A 23,215-nucleotide genomic window follows, 5' to 3' on the forward strand; every position below is an offset into this window, starting at 1 on the left:
TAGAAAAATGTGTGCAATATAGAGAAAATTAACTCTCTATGTTGTTATATTAATTGTTTGTTTGTGGCAATTTGATATATTTATCACAAACATGGTATATTTGAAAATACCAGAAAGAGAAAGTCAAATAAGCCATCAAGTAATTTTTAATCAAATTACCTTCACACAGTCTTACTTGCATTTCTTTCTACTGAGAGATAGATAGATAGATAGATAGATAGATGGATGGATGGATGGATGGATAGAGATGTAGAGAGATAGATAGAGATTATAGATAATGTAATTATGGGGGAGGAATGGGATAAAATTTGTGGGTTTAGAATGCTCATTTGGAAGCCCTGTCATTATTCATAATTGTGAAATGAATATGAAGATGGGAGCAATAATGGTAATGATACTTCACCTGTGATTATGCTGATGATAATGATAGTGAACGTTATTATGATTGTGGTCATAAGAACAACACAATTTGATGAATTGGTAATAATAATTTGATATCATTATTGTCATCACCATTATGATCATATGTATTATTTTGTTTTTATGTTGTTTGTTCATGTACAATGTATCTCTTTGTTTTCCCCATCTCCTCTGCAGTGATGATGCCCGAGACCTTGGTTTTACTGTCATCATAGACATGAGAGGATCCACATGGTCCAACATCAAGCCAGTCTTGAAGGCTCTCCAGGTGAGAACGCACCTCTTACTAAATAGCGCCGCTGCCATTTCAGTTTTTTACATCTACATGAGACAGGGAGAATTCTATGAAATGATACTAACCCAAGCTTTTCACCATTGCAATCGGTGCTCATCAGCAGTATGAATCCACAAGGCCATATTATTGTTGCCATGGAAATGACGAAAAGATCAGGAGACGAATGACATTTACATGTAGCAGATATATGCTTCTGCCACTGTGGAGATTTTTGTCTGTGTATTTTTTTTCTTTCGCGGATGTCAATTCATGTTTATCTCATCAGCCAAGTCATTAAAGCCAACTTTTCATTTTAGTGTGGCATTCATTCAGAGACAGGCTGTCTGAAAATTTGTCTTGAATACACTCCCTGTCGGAGAATTTCAATATGAACTTTGGCAACCCTCCCCTCCCCCAAGAAAAAAAGAAAATATACCCAGACCATGACAACATGAGTTCAAATTTCCCCTGAAATTTACTGACATAGAAGATGTGGTCAGCAGTGTATACTGAATTGTGAGTTCTGTCCTTCATCTACACTTAAAGTTATGTACTCAGTTATCTAATTAAATTGCCCAAATTATGGTCTTGTAATAAAATGTGTCTTAAATTTGCCCTGATATGTATGCTACAATACCTTCTTTTATGAAAGAAAATATGCAAAATATCTTTTGATATATGGCATACATTTACACAGTATTTTCATTTCCACACATTTGGGATGCCAACTGATTTTTTATATTACATGTAAGGGACATGAATGCAAAGTGTAACATCTTTAAGATTGGAAATTCCTGACTTCCCTTTTATAAAGTGGATAATACTCATTTCTCATTCTGTGGCTGCTGTGATCCTCAACTGAGAAGACAACCAAGTGCTAAAATGTCATTCAAGTCCCAATTTGGAAAGTATAGTACTCCCAAAATATGTGTCATATACCAAGACATAAACTGAGTTTGATTGTTTCAAAATCTTAATCTTGACATGGATGGACTTGGAGAGTGAAATGGGTACGCGTCAGCTAATCACGGCTTGTGGAGGGATATATTACCAGATGCCTCTTATTTTACAGGCCATATTCAAGTTTCAGGCATTATTTACCCTGTTTATGTTTTAGATCCAGGCCTTAATGCCATCTTTTGTGTACCTCTTTCTTTCTCAGGAGTGTATACCAGACAATATCTACATGGTGTACATCATCAAACCAGAGAAGTTTTGGCAGAAGCAAAGAACTAGCCTCGGCAGCTCCAAGTTGAAGTTTGAGGTAACATCAACCCTTAACACACCAACTAGTTTGTCATTTCTTTCATATCTACGTGTGTATCTTTATAGTCCAATCTCAGTTAAAATCTACCCTTTCTTTATCAGGATCTCTGTATAATCCAGACATGGGATGGTGTACAGTTTTCTTCATGTTTTTCTACATTTCCAGTGATTAATTTGTCAGTGAATCTTTAACAAATCTACAGATTTGGTACACAGAATTTTGAGTTCAGTCATATGTACTGCGAGAGATGGCAGCATTTGATGCTGTGCCAGTCAACTGACAATACACTGCAGATCTAGAGGTCCTGTTCCATGAGAGTACACGTCAGACACAAGAAAAATGTTGATGGTGTAAGCATCATTATTTTTTAATGCTGATGCGGATGAATCACGACATTCAAATTTTATCATTACATGTCATCCTTGAGCAAGTGCTCATAGCTCCACCACTGTCCAACTGAACAGTCTAGCATATTGCCATTGTTCATAACAAGTTGAATGTCTGCAGTCTGGGAAACAAGTCTGTCCTCAGTCTAATGCATAGAGAATGGTGTGTGTTTCAAAAATTTGATGAAAATAATCATGTTTACAAATATTAGTGGTACTGTATTGTTTTGTTTTATTTATTTTCCGTATAAAAACAACGACAAAACAATAATCGTACAGTCAACAGAATGATATTTAAAATACAGCTGGATTGCCCTACTCAGCTGTGCCTACACGACACAGCTGTTCTACCGAGGGGTCCAGGAACAGAATAAATTCTAAATGCAATAGAAAACATCAAATGCGAAAAAAAAAAAAAAAACATTACTATAACTTTTAAACAATATCTAAAAAAAAAAGGGAGCAAGAATTAAATAACACCCCACCCACCCATCCTATTTTATAAACTTGATATTTATCTTGATATGAACATTATGAAAAAAAAATACATATAACAAATACAGTTTATTTTATGCCATATTTAAATCAAAAATATTATTTTAATCAAAAATATTGAATTAAACTCAGTGACGTTTTCTGTTCTTTCTGGGGTTAATGTGTACTCAACAGGGAAAAAAAAAATACTGAGTACTTTGATTGATCAGTGCCACAGATAATTACTCCTCTTGTATTAAAAAAAAATCAATTTATCATATTTTTTATACAAAGACGACAATGATATCAGCTGAAAACCTGGTGAAAGTGGTGGATCCCTCCCAGCTGACTGTAGACATGGAAGGCATGCTACACTACGACCATGAGGAGTGGCTCCAGCTCAGATTGGTGAGGAGGGAATGGGGAGTTGGTTGCCATAGCAACGGGATTGCATCACATAGCAGTATCAGAAAAGAATATATGTGTAACAGCAATAATATATCCCGATGGAATCCCATTTTCTTTGCTCATTTTTCCTGCAATGACATGTCACACAAGATGCATGTGTTGTATGTGTATGTTTGACTGATGGAATATACATCATCTTGGCCAGGGTTTTAGGCCAGTTTTGCTCAATTTACAAAAGAAAAGAAAAGAAAACAAAAAACCACCAACTTGACAGAATAATTTCATGAATTTGAGTGCACTTAGCTTGTGAGTAACCACAAGATTTTAGGCAAGTGATATACTGGTAATGACTCTATTGCAATTAAGGTACAAAACGGGTTGTGAGACCGAATCTATTGTCCAGCCAGTCATATGTAATGAATTCCTATAGGAAGCCAAAATTAACTATTTTCTTTTTATTGCCCTCCCCCCCCCCCCCCCATTCCAGATCATAGATGAATGTGACTTTATGATGTCTATTAAAGGGACTGTACAGTACTGGTTGAGGTAGGGATTCATGTTTTGAACATTCCTAAGTGAGATAATGAAAAGCCTCTTATGAAATATGAAAGAGCATGTAATTTCAAGGAGGATTCAATGTTTATTTGATGAAAATTGGTTTTCAAATGGCTGAGATATCCAAAAAAGTGCTAATAATAAAAGGCGACATGCCCCAACTTTATTAGTATCTCTTTGTTTCACCTTGTTTTTGGATATCTCAGCCATTTCAAAACCGATTTTCATCAAATAAACTTTTGATACCCCTTAGAACTGCATGTTCTTTGACATCTCATAGAGTGGTTTCTGAATATCTCACAAAACGTTAAAAGCTAAAGCTTCACCTCGACCAGAACTGTACACACCCTTTAAGAAGGGATGTGTTTACTCTCAGACTGGGACTGTTATATTTCCTGCATTCTTGACCACAATGTCACAGAGGAGTGACAAACTGACCTTAAGATGGCAATAAACTAGATGCTGTTGACTCACCAAGCTTACAAAAGGAGGACTTTATTTAGTCTAATTCCAAGACTGATGCCAACAAGTTTGAAAAAGCAATTACAAGTGCTGTAATCTGTGTCTTTGATAAAATCAAAACTGCATTCATTTTGTCACAAATTTTCTTGGCATCCTGTTATTCAGTCAGTTTACAATTCTTGCCTCGTTCTTTCTATGGTTGCATCTCCGTCAGTAGTGTTTGACTATGTAAAATGTAGAAACTGGTTCTGAAAAACATATTATATCTCTGTCTTGAAGTGAGACAAGACATGGAACAGCAGTCATGCATTCTTAGATGACTCTTTCGGATTACTCAACACTTCCCTATTGTCCACACCGCTTCAGAGCCAGACACCACTTTTCTTTTGTCATCCCACGCTCATTATTCGCTTGAGTGCATTTGATTGTTTGAGGCCTGGTTGAACTTAGTTCTGAACGCTCCATCCATGCTTTGTAGCAAACAAGGGCTGTTTTTTTTTTTTTTTTTTAAATCTTTTAGCTCCTTGGTCTCAAACTTTGGATTATTTGACTCATTGAACTTTCAAGTGTCATGGATATTGGGAGAATTGTCACCTTTTATGACAGCTTGGAGGAGGAAGGAGGCGGGTGTTTACAAAAAAATGTGTAAAAAATAATTGCAGAAAACACACCTGATGTTGGTCGATGGGTTGACATTGAAGCTTTCCGCACAATTGCCTTCCCTTACCCTGGCTTCCCCTTAACCTGTTGAGGATGAGTCCCTAGTATACCCGAGCAGGTGTCTATGGGAAATGCGTGTTGTAGCAAAATCAAACCGTCCTCAACGAGTTAATAATGCAAATCATGTAAAACGTTGAGAAGTGAAAGCAAGCAAGCGAAATGAATCATTACTTGCCAGATTCCTTTATTGTAATACAATGTATGTTAAGCTCATGTCAAGACCTTCTTGAAGATATCCTGCAACTTATAGTTACTTTGGTATTATACCATTGCTAGAATTTGTAGTATCTGATGTGCTCTATTTCATCAAGTAACAGCAAAATCATGAAGGAAATTATAAAAGAAAAATGATCAGTCACTAAGGAAAAGAATAAATTTCAGTCATTTGCCTGGCTTACACACACACACACTCACATACACACAAATAACTTGATCTAAATGCATGGAGGCATACATGTATGCATCTTGTCTGTCATGTAGTTGTAGGAATTCAAATAAAGCTTGACATCGTCAGTGCCAAGAAACAATATTAAGTCAGAACTTGCTGGAATGACATGTTGCATCAGGGCAACTCGTGAAATATTCTTGTCATTATCATTAATTATTTCTTTTAGAGAAAATGTGATATTTTTTATGAAGACTTGGATAAAGACTACTGCTGTGTTTGCCGTCTTAACCCTTTAGGCACTAGAGGACTTCATCTGTAAAGCAGTAGACATGATGCAGCACCAGGAGCAGCTGACACAGGACCTGAATTGCATGCAGTTTGCCATGGACATAGAGGGTGCTCAGATGAGTCTACAGGACCACGAGGTGCTTCGCCGCAGCATCCAGCAGATGCCGGTGGAGGCGGTCAACCAGGAGGGCCAGAAAGTCCTCCGGAGGTAAGGCCTGGTGGTGGGAGTGCTACCCACCGGTTGGGATGATGGTGGTTCAGTTCAGTTCAGTTCAGTTTTTTATTTCTGCATTTCAAAATCAATACAAATCCACAAATCAACAAAATACTTACATAGTCATTTACACAGCTAATATTCGTAACGTTTGGATCTTACATACATTTTTTTTTTTTTCAAGAACGAATATCATATATGAAAGGAAGCAATAGGAGATGATAAAAATGAAATGCAGGGGACCATCATCATAAGCTAAGCTTGACGAGGAAGATGGCCCCCATGACGAGGAAGATGGTGGTGGTGGTATCTGTGAAGGTGACTTGATGGTGGTCGTGGGAAAGAACGGTGGTGATAGTATTGGGAAAGGTAGTGAAATTAACCCGTTGAGGACGGACTGATTTTGCTACAACACGCATTACCCATAGACACCTGCCCGAATATGTGACCCGCTACAACAAAAAGGTCCTAAAGTCGCGCACGGTCGAAGCCGTGAAAATCGAGTTTGAAGTCAGAGCATTAAAACTGGTCAAAACTTACGATTTTCTGATTTTTATACATTATTGGAGTCTAACAAGTCTTCTATCATCTGTCGAAATTTTGAAGCAAAATGATCAAAAGAAAGACCAAAAAATAGCTTTTTTCTGAGCCATGTTTTTTGGCGTTTAAACGAAGCAGAAACTGGTTCGAAAATTTGGATTGAGCGCCACAGATAGGTTCCGCCCCTAACAACGACCAAAGTGATCTCATTGGTCAGTTTGCTGCTTGCTGCTAACCGAAGCGTGAAGCTAGCACACTGCCCAGTCGACTGGTGCGTGCGGGCGGGGTGCGGGCGGGGTGCGCTATGCTCAGCCGCTTCTCACATCCTGGTCACTGATTGGTTGGTGAGGAGACCGCCGACGCTGATGTGCTTGAATGAACTCTTTGGGGGTTGCTAGGCCTTACCTTCTATTGTCCAGAGGGGAAAACTGACTTGATCGCGATTGCGTCGAAAGGAAGACTTTTATGGCGCTTTTCTCGAAACAGTGATTTTCCAGACGTCTCGACATGCTCTCTTTAAACATCGATATCTCCGTAGCCGATTATCTATATAAAATGTGTTATATATCAATTTAAAGCAGAAAGATTAGGGGATTATATCATGCAATTTTCTAATAATCGACCTCGCCCGACTTTAGGATCATTTTGTTGTAGCGGGTCACATATACTCGGGACTCGTCCTCAACGGGTTAATGGTGCTGGAGGTGGGAGTGGTGGTGGTATGGTGATGGTGCTAGAGGTGGGAGTGGTGGTGGTATGGTGATGGTGCTAGAGGTGTGAGTGGTGGTGGTATGGTGATGGTGCTGGAGGTGTGAGTGGTGGTGGTATGGTGATGGTGCTAGAGGTGTGAGTGGTGGTGGTATGGTGATGGTGCTGGAGGTGTGAGTGGTGGTGGTATGGTGATGGTGCTGGAGGTGGGAGTGGTGGTGGTATGGTGATGGTGCTAGAGGTGTGAGTGGTGGTGGTTTGGTGATGGTGCTAGAGGTGGGAGTGGTGGTGGTATGGTGATGGTGCTGGAGGTGTGAGTGGTGGTGGTATGGTGATGGTGCTAGAGGTGGGAGTGGTGGTAGTATTGTAAGATGATGTTGGAGGTGGGAGTGGCGATGGTATGGTGAGATGGTGTTGGAGGTGGGAGTGGTGGTGGTATGGTGATGGTGCTAGAGGTGGGAGTGGTGGTGATATGGTGAGATGGTGCTGGAGGGTGGAGTGGCAGTGGTATGGTGATGGCGTGATGATGGCAGTGCTGCTTTGTGATTGAAGTGGTTCCATGACATTTGCCCCTGTGACAAATGCTTCTATGAACTGTCTGCACACTAAGCCAAACATAAATTCTACCTATAACCCTAATCCTAATCCTTACATTAAACTAAACCTAAAACCCTTTCAAAACCCTATCCCTAAGTCTTGGGAGAAAATAAGACCAGAGCAGACCGCAAGCAAATGTCATGTCACCCAAAAGAATAGTGGTTTTAGTATTGGTGAATGTAGTGACATTGATGGTGCTGGATGTGAGAGTGGAGGTGGTATGGTGATTGTGTGATGATGGTGATGTTTTATGATGAAAGTACCTGTTACAATGATGGTTGTAGTGATACTGGTGGTTATATTTGTGATGATTGTGGTGGCAATGGCCCCGATTGAAAAATATTGTTAAATATAAACTTGATAGCCTTATGATCTTTATCTCGTCAGAATATGTGGTGTCTTTGGAGGTGACTCTGTGACAGTAGACAGTGGCTACGGTGGCAGTTTCTCCAGCTCCTCCACCGTGTCGCTGAACGCCGACTTCCAGGCGGTGGCGCCCCGCATCCTCCAACTCCTCGACAACGTAGCCAACACCCGACAACACCTCTACCAGCTGTGGACAGCCAAGCAGACCAAGCTTGAAGAGTGCCTTCAACTCCGGCTCTTTGAGCAGGATGCCAAAAAGGTGAGGAGACAGATGGGATAAAGTACTGCAAAACCAGAAATTTTTGCATGCATGAAATTTTTGCAGATTTTGTTAAAGGAGGCAAGATTTGTGAAATTAAAATGTATGTGAAAGTCTGTACTATGTTCTGAATGCCAGGGGCTACTTGCCAAAATTTTATGCTTTGAAAAAGGCTGTCAGCTCCAATTCACGAAAAATTTCATGCCACAAATATTTCTGATTTTACTGTATGCTTTTCACCCTATCACATCAGCTGATGAGCTGACAGATGATTCTGTTGGTGGTAGCTAGAATTATGGTCTGCTATCCTTCTCAAATATTTTGAATAGTGGTATTTCCAGTCACTTCTGTCCTACATATCCTCTTTCCCTACTATAGAAGTCTGATCAATTCTACTATTCTCAGAAAATTGAATTGAATTGAATTGAATTGAATTGAATTGAATTGAATTGAATTGAATTGAATTGAATTGAATTGAATTGAAAAATCTTCTTTTTTGTCTTCGCTTTATGGGGAGTAAACTTGTGTCAAAGCATTAAAAATAGAAGGAAGGTAATACACTTCGTTTCCATCTCAGCTTACATTTTCCCTGCTCAGACCAGTCTCTCATTTTGGTTCCTATCATTAAAATGGGGAATCTCGGTCTCTCCCTCTCTTGACATCATCTGTATCTCTCCCCTTGCATCATTTCTTTTTTTTTTTCCTATGAATTAGTTTTAAATTCATTTGTATATTTATTTTTTTTAAACTCTTGGCTTACGAATGTCTACTGTGGCATTCATAGCATGTAACCATCACACGTGTATGTTATCTGAGCATTAGTCTTATTTTTGAATTGGTAAGGTATCTTCCATGACAGTCAGCCTGTTTGTGTGAAACACTGTGCAAATAATGCCCAAGAGAGGGCAGCATAGGCCTTGCACCACTTCACTGACTGCTTTTGCCTTCCAAAACTCCAAATGCTTCTTCTTTTGACACTTTTCTCTCAGATGTTGGGATTTTCCCCTCCCACATCTGAAGGTTACTTTTACCTTGGGGTGTATTTTCTTGTACCTTCATAATGGGATTGCCCGTAGCTACATTTGAGATAGTGAATTTTAGTAAGATTATTGCCTTCTTTGTAGGATTGTTATCAGATATGATAGATTTTGTAAAGTATGGAAGTGACTGTCAGACAGTGATATGGTGTAAGAAAATTGTGATGTCTGAGAAAATTTTTAGTTTCAAGGAAAGGATTCAGATCTAGAATATGATTTTATGGGCTCAGCAGGTTTCTGTATCCTAGTATGGTTAGAAACACATTTTATTAAAAAGTAACAATATCTTTTTGATTACCTTCTCATTATATTGACACACACTCAGCACTGTAACACGATAAATCAATGTGTGTTGGGACTATCTTATTCCAACATATTTAAATTTTTTTCTTTTTTTTTAATTCTTGGAAGTACTTTTCACTTAAACTGTTTGTGTAATCAAACATTTAATTGTGAAAAGAAACAAATATGAACCATAAATATTCAACACACAATGGATTTATGACCAGGAAACCGATCTATTGGGAAATTTTATGTTAGTTAGTCTCTTTATTTGGTAATCTTTTCACTATATTTAGATCTAGGCATCTATCTGTCTATTTGTGTATCTATTCATTTACCTATTTACTTAAATTTCTCTCTTTCTCTCTCTCTCTAGCTCTCTCTGTCTATCTGTCCATCCATCCATCTACCTGTCACATACCTGTCTATCTATCTATCTATCTATCTATCTATCTATCTATCTATCTATCTATCTATTTATCTACCTGTCTATAGATCTATCTGTCTATTGATATATCTATTCATCTATCATTCTGTCCATCTATATATCTATCAATTGATATATGTATTCATCTATCTATCTTATTTTTCTATCTATCTATCTATCTATCTATCTATCTATCTATCTATCTATCTATGTATCTGTATATTTATCAATCAATAAATCTATCTACCTGTCTATCTATCTGCATACCTATCTTTGTCGCTCCCTCCATCTATATTTGTACCATTGTACAGGTTGATTAATTTGATATATCTCTTTTTTTTTTCCACATGCAGCTTTTTGAATGGTTGGAGCATCATAGAGACTTGTTCCTCATCAATCACACAGACCTTGGTAACCGGGTGGAGATTGCTGTTGAGCTCTCTGAGGAGCACAATCACTTTGCTGGACAGTCGATGGTAAGGAGGGAAATCCCTGTGACATCTTACAGTCAGTCTTCATCTGTGGCAATGACCAAGCTCTTGCCTGCATCCCAAAACAGCTCGGTGAATTGTAGATGATAAGACATTAAAGGAGAAGTCCGGACGATTTTGAATAAATTTCACCAAAATCTACATAAATCAAGGACCATAATGACTAAGTTTCATAGAAAAATACCCTCCCAACTCGTCACAATCGATTTTTTAGCATCACTAATTTTGAATCATAACTGTTTGATTTCTGTACGCCTGCGAGAAAGAACACGTGACAGCATGACGTATTAGCCCCACATTGCTTTTTGTTTGGAGCATCATCTGGCTCGGGGAAACCCTGCTTGAGCAACGACGATACGGGCCGAGCAAGCGGTAGCGTACCGGGTGGTTCCGGCCACGCAGCGGATGCGCGCGGCATGATCTATTGCTTCCCTTCGAAAATGCCAATGTGTGAAGCGTTTGGGTGTTCTAATAAACCGGGCGATGGCCAGAAGAAGAGCTTTTTTTACCATTCCGAACCCAGAAAATGAGCGGGAAAGGTGCGCAAAATGGCTCTCCAATACAAGTCTGTCGTCAAAACTTACAAATACTACTCGATGCAGCCTCGTCATACTCCCCATCGGCGGTGTAACTGCGACCAGCAGCCCCATACGCATACTGTAGCGTAATGGGGCTGTGCACTGTAGCATTCAGAAGCATGACAAGGTAGTATCGCGGATAAATATCAACTTAAAATTCAAAAAATTTCTTCAATTTAAAGACTCACAAGTAAAGTTGAAGTATTGACAACAGGCTTCGGGCAACATTTGGTTCTGCCAATAGTCCCTTTCTGTTCGAATTAATGACTTAATTTGACTCGGTCAAGAGGAACCTGGGAGAGCTAAACTGAATTGACGGTCAGCGCATCTTATCCGGTCGTCAATTTGTGCGCGTGCGATGTGTGCGCCTGTGCTGGCCGTCAATAATTCAGTGTATCTCTTCAAGGTTCCTCTCGACCGAGTCACATTTAAGTCATCAATTTGAACAGAAAGGGACAATTGGCAGAACCAAACGTTGTCCGAAGCCTTTTTTCAATACTTTAACTTTAGTAGTAAGTCTTCAAATTGAAGAAATATTTCGAATTTAAGTTGATATTTATCTGCGATACTACCTTCTCATGATCCTGAATGCTGTACGCAGTCCCATTACGCTGTGTGTATTGGGCTGCTGGTCACAGTTACCGGCGGCGGTACTACATAATGAAGCTGGCGCTGGCGTTTTTTTCCGCGGTTCAAGTTACACGGATACTGTTGTAATTTACCACCGTCAGACATACTCAACAGTCTCGGACAACAAGAGAGGCAATAATTCTGAAATTGACAGACTGATTTCAGATTGTTCACACTCAGAAGTCAAAAAAAAAAAACGATCGCGGATTGTGATAGCATTTGGCAGCAGCAGACGTAAATGTATGCCTGAGCAGCCTGATCACTCTGATGGCAACAATAGCCATGAATTGTAAATGATGGGGTGGACACTAACAAGTATGGCAGTATTACAATACATAAATATTGCAATTAAATGAAAATGTTATAGCATTGCGACTATTTTACATTAATTTTTGACGGATATTATATAGATATATACCGAAGATAATCTGAATAAAGGAATACAGCATTTGGCAACAGCACTCCTAAATCGGTGTATGGTCTCCTGCGGTAGCGCCAACAAGGCACACCTAGGTAGGCATGCAGATACCGCACCGCAGCCAGCAGTGCAATGGGAAATCGATGCGTAGCTGGGCTTCGCTCGCGGTGCTCTCAGCTGAGGAAACTGCGCCTGATACTTCACGCGCAATGCATCCTGGGACAGATAGTACGAAGGGCTGCTCGCGACGGATTCGAACATGAAGAATTACCTTATTTAAAAAAAAAAATCATAGTAAATGTATCTGATGGTCTTTTCTAGTCGGGAAAAGGGTAATAGGTTCATGAAATATTGTTCTTTACACGGGAAACGGCTGATAATCGTCCGGACTTCCCCTTTAATTGGAGGTCATGTGTGTGAGAGGGTCACAACCCGCGCACGTCAACAATCCTCATTCATTTCAACTGAAAGAGCAGGGTGACGTGAAGTGGTCTACTCCAAGTTCATTCAGCTTGGCCCCATGGAAGACCAGCTAGTGCAGCTGATTAAATAGCTATCCAGCCATCTTGTCTCATGGAAGAAGAAAAAACAAACATACAAACCAAAAACGAAACAAGCCAAAAAAACAAATGATCAGTGTCCTCCCCACCAACCCCCAACCCTGATTATTTCTGCCACATCAAGGCAGTCAGCATCGGGAACTAACACACGTCAAGCATACAATCAAAATGATTTGAAAAAAGTGCAAAAGAACAGCAAACAAACAAACGTGAGAAAGTGACTTAAAGTACATTGTATAAAAAGATATATAACGATATGACATTTCTCTACTGCGGGATATACTGTGTGTTTAGAATTATTGTAAAGGAAGTTTGATAACATAAAATCAGTATTAAAGTGAAAGTTGGCTCGTTCCAAGGGGGCCCCCATTTGAACGCTGAGAGTTCGAAGCAACAACATTTTTTTTTTTTCACTGATTCCTCTGATTGGAATGCTAAACTTCTATCCAGTCCAACAACATTTTTTGTTTGTTCCCATTTTCTCCCCCAGACCATGTATGTCCACATAAGCAGAGTCCTCAAGGCGGCGTCCCAGCTTATCGAGAGTGGCCACTATGCCTCAGAGATCATCAGGTCACACATGATGAGGATCGACCATGAGTGGCGGGCATTCGCCGTGGCACTTGACGAGCGCAGCACCCTGCTTGCCATGTCGGTCATGTTCCACAAGAAAGTCCACAACGTTCGTATTTTCAAATTTATCATCTTAAATAGGACACTTGAGCAAAATCAGAAACTTGATCTATGTGTGATAAACAAATAGATTCTGAGGTGGCAGATATTTTGCAATTTCTGTCACTGAGTAATCCATACTTTTACTAGTGGCTTGTAACAGTGTGATATATTTGTTTTATGTCCCTTCCCTCCAAAGAATCTGCCAAAAAAAACAAACAAGAAAACACACACACACAAAAAACAGTGAAATAATTTTTGAATGAAATTGTTTACATATTGTGGTGCAGACTATCTTTTATCAGTGTACTACGGAATGCGATGGGCTTGATTACACACAGTGGTCTGTTAGGCCAATACCGATAGCAATTTCACACACTATCGATGAAAAAAACACATTGGATCGATCTCATATCTATGATGTCATATTCATGGTCTGGTACACTCGACCATGAATATGATGTCACAGCATAGCACATGTTTCTCCAACGGCATCATCACATGATGCTATGTAGACCTATCACTGCACAGGATTTCATTAAGTGATGATACAGTGAGAAACATATCTTTTTTCTAGACTAGTCACTTCTTACAACAAGAAGAAAATTATGACTGTCATTTTTTTTTTTTTTTTTTACAGTAAATGAGCATTTTGATATTCATATTGATGTCACCACAAAGAAAGCAGAGTTCTCATGTAAATCATGAATTCCATGTTGCATTTGAAGTCCAAGTTTTGAGCCCCGTAAGGCTCAGTGGATTAGTCCACAGACTCTCGTTCTAGAGGTTCCTGGTTCAAGTCTTGCTGGACACCATGGATGCTCTCCTAGATGAGGCATTTTATCCTCACTACTGGTACCTAGATCCTTTTGAATGAAGTATCATGATTTTGGTATTAGTGATAAACTGCTCTCAAGCATTTGAATGCTAGCTAAGTGGAGCACATAAATAATTCCAAACAATGTTGAGATTTGCTGATGAGAAATATGCAAAAGCTCAGCTCCTGTCAGAATTGTGCTCAGACTGGTTTAAAAAAAATAATGATAACACACAAAAACAAGCATACCAAAACTCCTAAAGAGTCCTTATGGCATGACCTCCTGGACTGAGTCATATGACCTTTTGATATAAAAGAACCAGATCAGGAGTTTTGCAAGGTTTAACCCTATTCTAACTGGGGGGGGGGGGATCAAATTGACCCCCCCCTCGACGTTTCGCGCCATGATTCCGCAACGCGCAAAGATTTTGCCGCGTCGTTTCATGACTTTTTTCATTCGAGTCTCCCGCATATTTTGAGACCAAATTTGCGACGTCCGGGTACACCGTTCTGAAGTTATGCAATGTTTTGCATATGCATGTCAACCCGAAAAACGCTCGAATTCATGATTTCGTGTGCAAATCCAATGCAAACTGTGTTTTTTTGTTTAATTGATATAAATTAGATTATTTCAACTTTTAACCATTGAAATAAATCAATTCTAATGTAGATAAGCTTGAAAAAGTGCCTCCAACAAATTTTGGCAAAAAAACAATAGAAAACAAAAGATCGAAAAAACAATAAAATACATAAGAAATTAACAAAACAATAAAAAACAAAAGAAAATGATTTTGATTGCGCTATTTTTTTTACTAGAAAATTGTTTGATGTGTCTTGAGGAACTCTGACACAAAAATTTAATAATCCTTCAGTCTTTTCGATGGAGTTATAGGTGAAAATATGATTTCATGCGTTAATTTGCATAATTAATTTATTAAAAAATATGAAATCAAAATTTTTCTACTGTATGACCATGTAATCTTGTAGTTGACATCCGGCTCTATGTTCAGGCAAAATTTTGCGGCGATCGCGCGATCGGCGGCCGAGATCTGAAGGGGGGGTCAAATTGACCCCCCCCCCCCCCAGTAAAAACTTGGTCTCAAATAGCCCAGTTAGAATAGGGTTAGCACAATGTTTAGTGCACATTCTTTTCTTCATCACTATAGTTGTATTCATTTTATTGCTACATTTGGGTGAGAAGGGTCCAGTTGGCCACGCCTCCTTTTCCAAATTAGTCGTCTATGTAGGAGAGGTGACCGATGATAGAAGATATGAAACCATTAATCCAGGGAAAAGGACACATTGACCTTCATCCAGCATCCTTTCTTTCTTGATGAGGAGTTGTGTCCTTTCAACAAGAAAGACATAATTGACCCTCTTCACACAATGACATCATCATCTTTCTCTCTCTCTCTCTCTTTCTTTATGTCACCCTCACCACCTCCACCATCACCATCAACATTAACAGTGACAACAACAACAACAACAATAAAAACAGCCTAAACACAAAGATAGCAACAGCAAAATAGCAAATTTAAAAGCATAATTTCTTAGTGTCTTGCTTGCTGTATGCAAGTGGTTTACTCTGGTAGAAAGGGGCTAGGTGAGAAAGGGCAAGAGAGCTTTAATACATCAAAACGCACACACACACACACACACACACACACACACACACACACGCAAACACTTCAGTGAAATAGTACAAAGTTGGGGAGATGAGTAAAACCATCACACACCGGGTGGTTGCTTTTAATCACATATCAGTTTGCTCGAAAGAAGATAAAGTTGGATATTCTGTAATGTCAGTTTTCCTTGATTCTCTTTCCATTGACAACTTTCATAAAATTGTACTGTGTATATTCATTGTGCCTCAGTATCCCAAATATGATCATTGCATATTTGGCCATGCTTTGTCAGTACATTTATCTATTATCTGTAATGTCTGATGTTTATGAAAATTGATATCATAAGTCAAGAATTAATTGCAAGACAGGTAATCACCCCCAAAACCTATTTTCACACACCTTCCATTTGGCAACTTTTCTTCTTTACCAAATCAGTACTGGGGTCTTAACTAACTTAGCCCCAGCTGACTGACTCAAACATAACATAGGTATATATTTATATCGCCTATTTTCTCTGTGTCAATGGACAGTACCACTCAAATTTTGAGGGCTGGATACGTAGCTGCCACCTGGAGGACGATCTACCACACGATGTTGGACAGTTAGAATCGATGCTTCATAGCCACCACACTCTATCAGAGGACATCAACCAGAAATACACAGAGGTAAGAATTACTGCATATCCAGGCAGCAACCCTCTAGATGACTTTCCCAAGATAACTACCCCCTTGAAAATTAACTCCTAGGGGTCTGTTTGACTAAGATCCAAAGTCAATTCTTAGTTCATTTTAACTAATCGTAGGGATAATTTTGGGATCAGTCTGTCCTCAGGAGCTGGGAATTGTTTCATCAGGTCATTTGGGAACGATACATTGCGCCCACCTTGCCCTGATCTAGAATACCTCTTGAATATTTTTTTATCCTTCCCTACTACATCTGGGGCCTGTTTCATGAAGAGTTGCAATTGATCTTACGCTCAATTTATTGAGCTTAACTTGTTGAATTGAGTGTATGTTCAATATTGAGCATAAGTCCTGTTTGTTAAAGACTGTTACGCTTGATTTCAAGGAAAATCAAGCGTAACTTTCAGTAGAGTGAGCGTTACTTGCGATTAATTACAAAGTTGTTTAAGAAATGCAATTTACAATTGATTGCAACTCACGCTCAATCTTTAGGAAACAGGCTCCTAATCTGAATCTGTCCCAGGACTACCACCCTCCTGGACCATTAAACCCCGCGGGATATGCCCCTAGGACAATTAATCCCTTTTAACAACTACCTTTATAATGTATCTTTACAGGAATGAGGTGCTGTATGAAACCTTGAAATTACCATATTCAGTTTGGATTCAGGGGTTACTTCTTAACTGCTTGCAAGAGAAATGTGACAATGATGTTGCTTCTTTTCTCTTTTTTTTTTCCCTTGTTTTTCCTCTTTGTCACTACCAGGTGTGTTCTGATGGCAAGTCGCTACTGGCGACCCTCCAGCAGCCACTGAGCCCCGAGAGTGAAAACTCTGTGACTGCCCAGACCGACTACTCCCAGTCCGCCGGCCATGTGCTGGATCTGATCCACGAAGTGCTGCAGCGGCACCGGGAGTTAGACGATCTGTGGCAGCGCAAGAAGACGGTCATCAACCAGCGTGTGCAGCTGTGCGTCTTCCAGCACGACACAGCACAGGTGGGACTAAGGAAGTGCTTTGCACATTTTTATTTATTTATTTATTTTTTTAGCTTTGGTGTTGGCTTTGTATGTGTGTATATATGACATAGATTGGTTTAACTTTAAAATCAATCTGTGGCTATTCTAATTCATTTGAAAGTGGTATTTTCAGTGAATTTCATCTTGTCTTCATGGCAACATTTTACAATATTGAGAATCAGGTTTTCCAGGTCTTGTGTATGGAAAGTTAGTATCTTACAATATACAATGTGTTGTAAATTTTCAATTTGGAATGCTTAGCCTTGCGGAGTGTTTACTGCAAAGTGTAAGCAAAACAGTGAGAATTTAGTATCAAGTATGACAATAAGTACATGAATTCACATCATATAATAGGGAACGCATACTCTGATTTTCCTGTTTGGTTGTGCTAATTTTCATAATTGCCAGGAAGTTCAACGTTATTACAACTGGGAAGAACGACACCACGTAAAATAGAAATTTGTTCCCTGCAATCCAGAAGATATTCTTTTTTTTAAGCATGAGCAAATGAGGAGTTATTGGAATTTCTGTAAATAATCCAGTGAGATGCATGATGAGGTCTTGGAATGATACCTTTAACTTAACATGAATGTCAATTTGCAGAGACTACATGTACTTAATCTTTACACTTTGTGCTTTGAAATGTTGTACAGCAACGCATATGTCACTTTGTTTTGAGGTTATCAACATATGTCAAAAGATGAGTGGTGCATGCCCCTTAATTAATGATAGCCATTATCATTATCATCACACCTTAGCACTTGTGAATCGTTAGGATAAAGACCCGGCATGATATGAGCAGCCATAATCCATGATCTGTTTGAAGGAGTACTGGTTTGATTCGTGATTCATAGTGATTTGTAAATATTTGTAGACAAGCTTGACATCTTTTTTGAAGCACTATGCAATGATAACATGAGGTGAAATGAAGAGATGAGATTATAAGATTTATTATATCTTTCTTTCTCTTGCACTGTCTCCGTCTGTCTTGCAATCCAGGTGCTGTTCTGGCTGCAGAATTACGGGGAGGAGTTTCTGAACAAACACACGAGCATCGGAAAGTCGCTGCACAAAGCGCGAGCCCTACAGAAGAAGCACGAGGAATTTGAAGCCATAGCTCAGGTAGGCGTCAAAAGTTTGATGAGTGAAAACTTCATGTCTGTGCATGAATTCCTCACCTGATCATGTACAGGAACCTGAATGGATGTGTGCCTTGATGCCGAAGGAAAAGAGATATTGATGGTATATCAGTTAGATATTAACCTGTTGAAGACTAGCCCTGAATCCTGGGTCAGCTGTGTATGGGAAATTTGTGTTATAGCAAAATCAGCCCATCCTCAATGGGTCAAGAAAGCAAGATTGAGAGAGAGAGAAATTCAGGAAGAGAGAGATAGGTAAATGTATGTTATCTCTGGGGTGACGAGAACTTGTATTGCAGTTGGCATATATTCAAAAACCTCGTAACTCTATTTTGAATATCCAAAATACTGATTTGAGCTTTAAAACATAACAATGATCAATGTAATCCATAGCAGTGTTTCTGAATTATTTGTTTATAACATTGATATTAGTTTGTTAATATGACAAAAAGTTTTTTTGTTTTCCTGAAAATTGATGATTATTGAGATACGAGGTCTGATATGAGAGGGAGAGAGCATGGGGAAAAATAAGAGTGAGAAATAGATTAAAGAGAAAGAGAAAGGGTAATTGTCAGAGGAGAGCTTTTAGAGAAGAAACAGAGATGTGAATGAGTTAAAGAGGTGATGATGTTTGACAGATTAAAGGGCAAATTAGAGTCTGCAAACACAAACTGTTACCATGAATATGTTCATTCATTGTAAAAACACACAAGATTCATCTCATTTCAGTGGCTGTGAGAGATTACTGTGTTCAAAATTTATGTCGAGATTTTTTACATATTTTAGAATTTTGTGAGTTGACTTGAGTTAACTTGTGAAAATATCACTCACAGAAACACAAGTGCAATGCGTGTTGTCATTGAGATCGAAAATTGTTGTGGGTTTTTTGTTTGTGAAAAGGGATAATACACATTTTTCATTCTCAAGCTATGGGTTCCAATTGTGAATTCAACCACTTGCTATTCTGATATTGTCTTGAATCGTGGAATATCATACTGTTATTATGACAACCTGTATGGTGTATACATTTGTACAGTAATTTTGTAAATACCCCTCTGTCTTTCCACAATGTCCGTGATATGACATTGCAAATGAACTTACTGTTCAAGATGAAAAAAAAAAAGCATCTTATTTATGTGTGCTACTGATGTCCCTATAAGGTCAACAGATGACTACAGCCGATGAAAATATTAATGATATGGGTGTGCTTCCCCCAAGGAGATGTTGAAAGAGGTGTCTTCTAAATTGATGTTTACTTTGCTTGATAAGGTGTTTTTTCTCGCACTTATTTCAATGAAATGATTTGTGAGGTACTTACAGTATGTACATAGTAAGCGCTGACAAGTCTTTGACAGCATACATACATGTAATTTCACAGAAGCTTCTGTCATAAAAGTTCTTATGACCTCACCGTGATCAACCTGTTGGTGCTGCACTTTCTGTGTGTTTTTGTAAGCCTAATCCATGTTGGCATGTCCTGCTCCTCAGGACATTTTTCTCCTCATCTTATTAAAACTGGCTGAATTTCCCTCATTCTGCCGTTTGTCGCTGACCCAGATCTCACTTGACTCTGAGCTCTCCCCAGAGGCTGTTACAAATTATTTGTCGCTGAAGATTTTTATCGGAAGTCAGATGTCGTTCTCTTTTGGTTCTTTGGGAGTGTAAATTCTACTTCCATTTGTTTTGTGTTTTTTTTTCTGTTTTTTTTTTTTTTTTGGGGGGGGGGGAGGGGGTCTAAAAGGATGTTTGTAAAGACTATTGTGATGTCATGAACGATGTTGAATACAGTACATCATTCTCTATTTTTTTACTTGTTCAACCATAATATGAACATTAAACCTGCAGCTGGCAAAAAAGAAAATGGTTTGGAAGTGAATATCAAATATAACAGTGACTTTAAATGCCAGTGTTTGTGCAAATGATTCTGAGTGGCTCGTTTAAAGGTTGGATTGCAGAATTGCTTAGACTTGATGGCAATTACGAATTATGTGCAACGGAGCTCTGAACAGTTTGTTTTTCAGATGAGTGTAGAGAAGTGTAGTGTTTTACAAATATGAAACCATTGATCCTTACACAGAGATATCAATTCTTGTAAAAAAGAAACAACAACAACAACAACAACAACAATATCACCAACAAGTCCTATAATCAGAAGGCTATCACCTCACAGTTATTTGAATTCATGATTGTATCATAATTTTGGCTGAAAACTTGATTGACTATGCAACATTAAAAAGTTGACCAGTACTGTGCCCAAGGAATGAAAAGCAATTTAGACATACTCTCACATCTTCTGGATGTTATTTTTTTTTAGGGCCTATAGAAGACCAGAAAGGAGATTGAGCTCCTACAGCTCACACATGCTTTCCCATTTCTAGGAGCAATCTGTAATTTTGTTGGAAATAAAGGGGTTGGGAAAGGAGGGCTATTACTAGTGATAAATCACTTTACTGTTGTTGTATGTCTGTGCCCCTGATGTTTATAACAATGGTGTAGTTGGCACAGGAGTAGCCTTGTTTAAGGTGAAGAGCTTTCGTGTAATTTCTGCTTCCCTGAATGCACAACCATGTAGCTTCCATTTGATGCAATGTTTACTGCCATCAGTAAAAAGACTCATACATAGTCTCCATATATATGAATTTGATCGTATTTGACCTGCACACTCATATACCACAGTATACCAGTATGTGTGTGTGTGTGGGGGGGGGGGGGGGGGGGGAGGGGTTCCGACAAGTGCATTTACATTCGAATTGCCATGGTATTAAATACTACAATAATTTGTCGGGTCACATGAAAAATACATCCCTGTATTCACAGATGGGTGGTATTTTTGACCCAATTCATAATCAAATCTCGCATGCATATTTTGTGCAAAGTTTGATTTACCATCCTAGATTCCATGGTATGATGTTTAAGTATATTGTTGTATATTTTGCTATGTATGTGCATGCACATTGCCCTGCGAAATACTACAGTACTGGGGTATGTCATCGTCCATGTGAATGTACAGGAGATGCATATACACTGGACTGGACTGGTCAAGAACAGCTTATTGTGCCTGGAAGCTAGGCTATCGGGAGAGAGCCCAATCTCAGGAGTCAGAGATTTCCAGGGCAAATAGTGTCGGTGATTATCAGAAGTGTCACCGAGATGTGTGCAAGGCCACAGGACATTTCAGTTTGATAAGGAACAAAGACAACAAGTTTGGTCCGGTCTTTCTCGCCGATTAATCTCTCATTCTAATCCCTTTTTGAGTGTGTGGTGTCAGGGATATCAAAGTGTACTGTACACTATTTAAAAGTGTAGGGTAATCAGGGAGTTTAGGCAGTATTGAATCGGTAGTGTGAGAATGCATAATTATGAAACCCTGCCTTGTGAGTTTATTCTCTATTGTCTGAGGTTGTGTTTGATATTTCACTATAAGCCTTGTATGAGTATTCATGCCGAATTCCAACATGAAGTTTTCATCTAGACTGCTTCGAAAACAATTGAACACACACTGACACACACAAAATATGAACAGATTCATCCATGCAGTATCAAAGTATCACATCTATCTACTGTTATAAACTTGATGGATTGTCACTAAAACTGTTTTCATGATTTCAGTTTTTTGGGTGCCTCTTTGTTTTATCTATTTAAACAGACAAGACATTGCTGTTCCAGCATATACAGACCCAAATGAAACAATGTCATTTGTCGGACAAAGGGAGAAAATTTGCTCCAAAGTGAAGTGAAGTTACCTCTTTTTCTCTTATTGTGATTGTGCATCTTGGAGTGAAATTGCTGGACTAAACTACATTTTTTTTCTACCATCATTATTACACAACAAATCCATCTCTATGCTTGAGCCAATGTAACATTTAGAGTAAATCTCTAACTGCCTCAATTAGCGGTCAAATTATTGTTTTGTCCAGATTGGACAGTGGTCACACTCATTGTTGGCTTAAGGATTGCCGAAAATGGTTGTCGATTGTGCAGTTAGAAACACATTTTCTTCCCCTGGTCTAGCAGTGAAGGTCAGACCAGTGCAGATATTTCCCCCTCCGGATTTGTTTGCTCCAATTCAAGGGGATTACGGTGAGGGACTAGTTTCGTTTCATTGAGCTACGCAAAGGGACTACAATCTTGAAAAAAAAAAAAAGATTTTATCCCTTACATAGGACATTTGGCGAAATGTCATGTAAGTCATTTCATGAGAATGTCCTTTGTACAGTCCCCTGTGGTTTGTTTACCTTGCCATCTTTGCACCCTATATGTCCTTCTCTAGCTATTCCTCCTCAGATGTGCTGCAAATTTAAAGGGAAGAAAAATGTTGCAATCGTGCTGCGTGGAATTATCATAGAGTTATTCATTTTCAAATCTTATTCATGGTGATGCATAAAAACAAGTAAACAAGTAAAAATACAATGTCACATTTACATGGAATTGCACTATTGTCTTAGATACTTCGAACAACCAATCAATATGGTCAAGGAAAATAATTTCAGTCAGAAGCAGAAGGATGTAAGTC

At 38.8% G+C, this 23,215-nt stretch overlaps 1 protein-coding gene across 1 annotated transcript in view; it reads left to right on the top strand.

Annotated features, from left to right (window-relative positions):
• Positions 1–23,215, top strand: part of LOC140245536 (triple functional domain protein-like) — a 333,573-nt gene that overhangs the window by 38,977 nt on the left and 271,381 nt on the right. The window contains exons 4-13 of the mRNA XM_072325101.1: positions 598–688; positions 1,857–1,958; positions 3,116–3,229; positions 5,651–5,850; positions 8,089–8,326; positions 10,426–10,548; positions 13,240–13,431; positions 16,394–16,528; positions 17,312–17,542; positions 18,563–18,685. Coding sequence (XP_072181202.1) covers positions 598–688; positions 1,857–1,958; positions 3,116–3,229; positions 5,651–5,850; positions 8,089–8,326; positions 10,426–10,548; positions 13,240–13,431; positions 16,394–16,528; positions 17,312–17,542; positions 18,563–18,685 — 1,549 coding nt within the window. The remainder of the gene's footprint in view (positions 1–597; positions 689–1,856; positions 1,959–3,115; positions 3,230–5,650; positions 5,851–8,088; positions 8,327–10,425; positions 10,549–13,239; positions 13,432–16,393; positions 16,529–17,311; positions 17,543–18,562; positions 18,686–23,215) is intronic.

This window comes from Diadema setosum, chromosome 22 (genome assembly GCF_964275005.1).
Source record: "Diadema setosum chromosome 22, eeDiaSeto1, whole genome shotgun sequence".
Classification (NCBI taxonomy): Eukaryota; Metazoa; Echinodermata; class Echinoidea; order Diadematoida; family Diadematidae; genus Diadema; species Diadema setosum.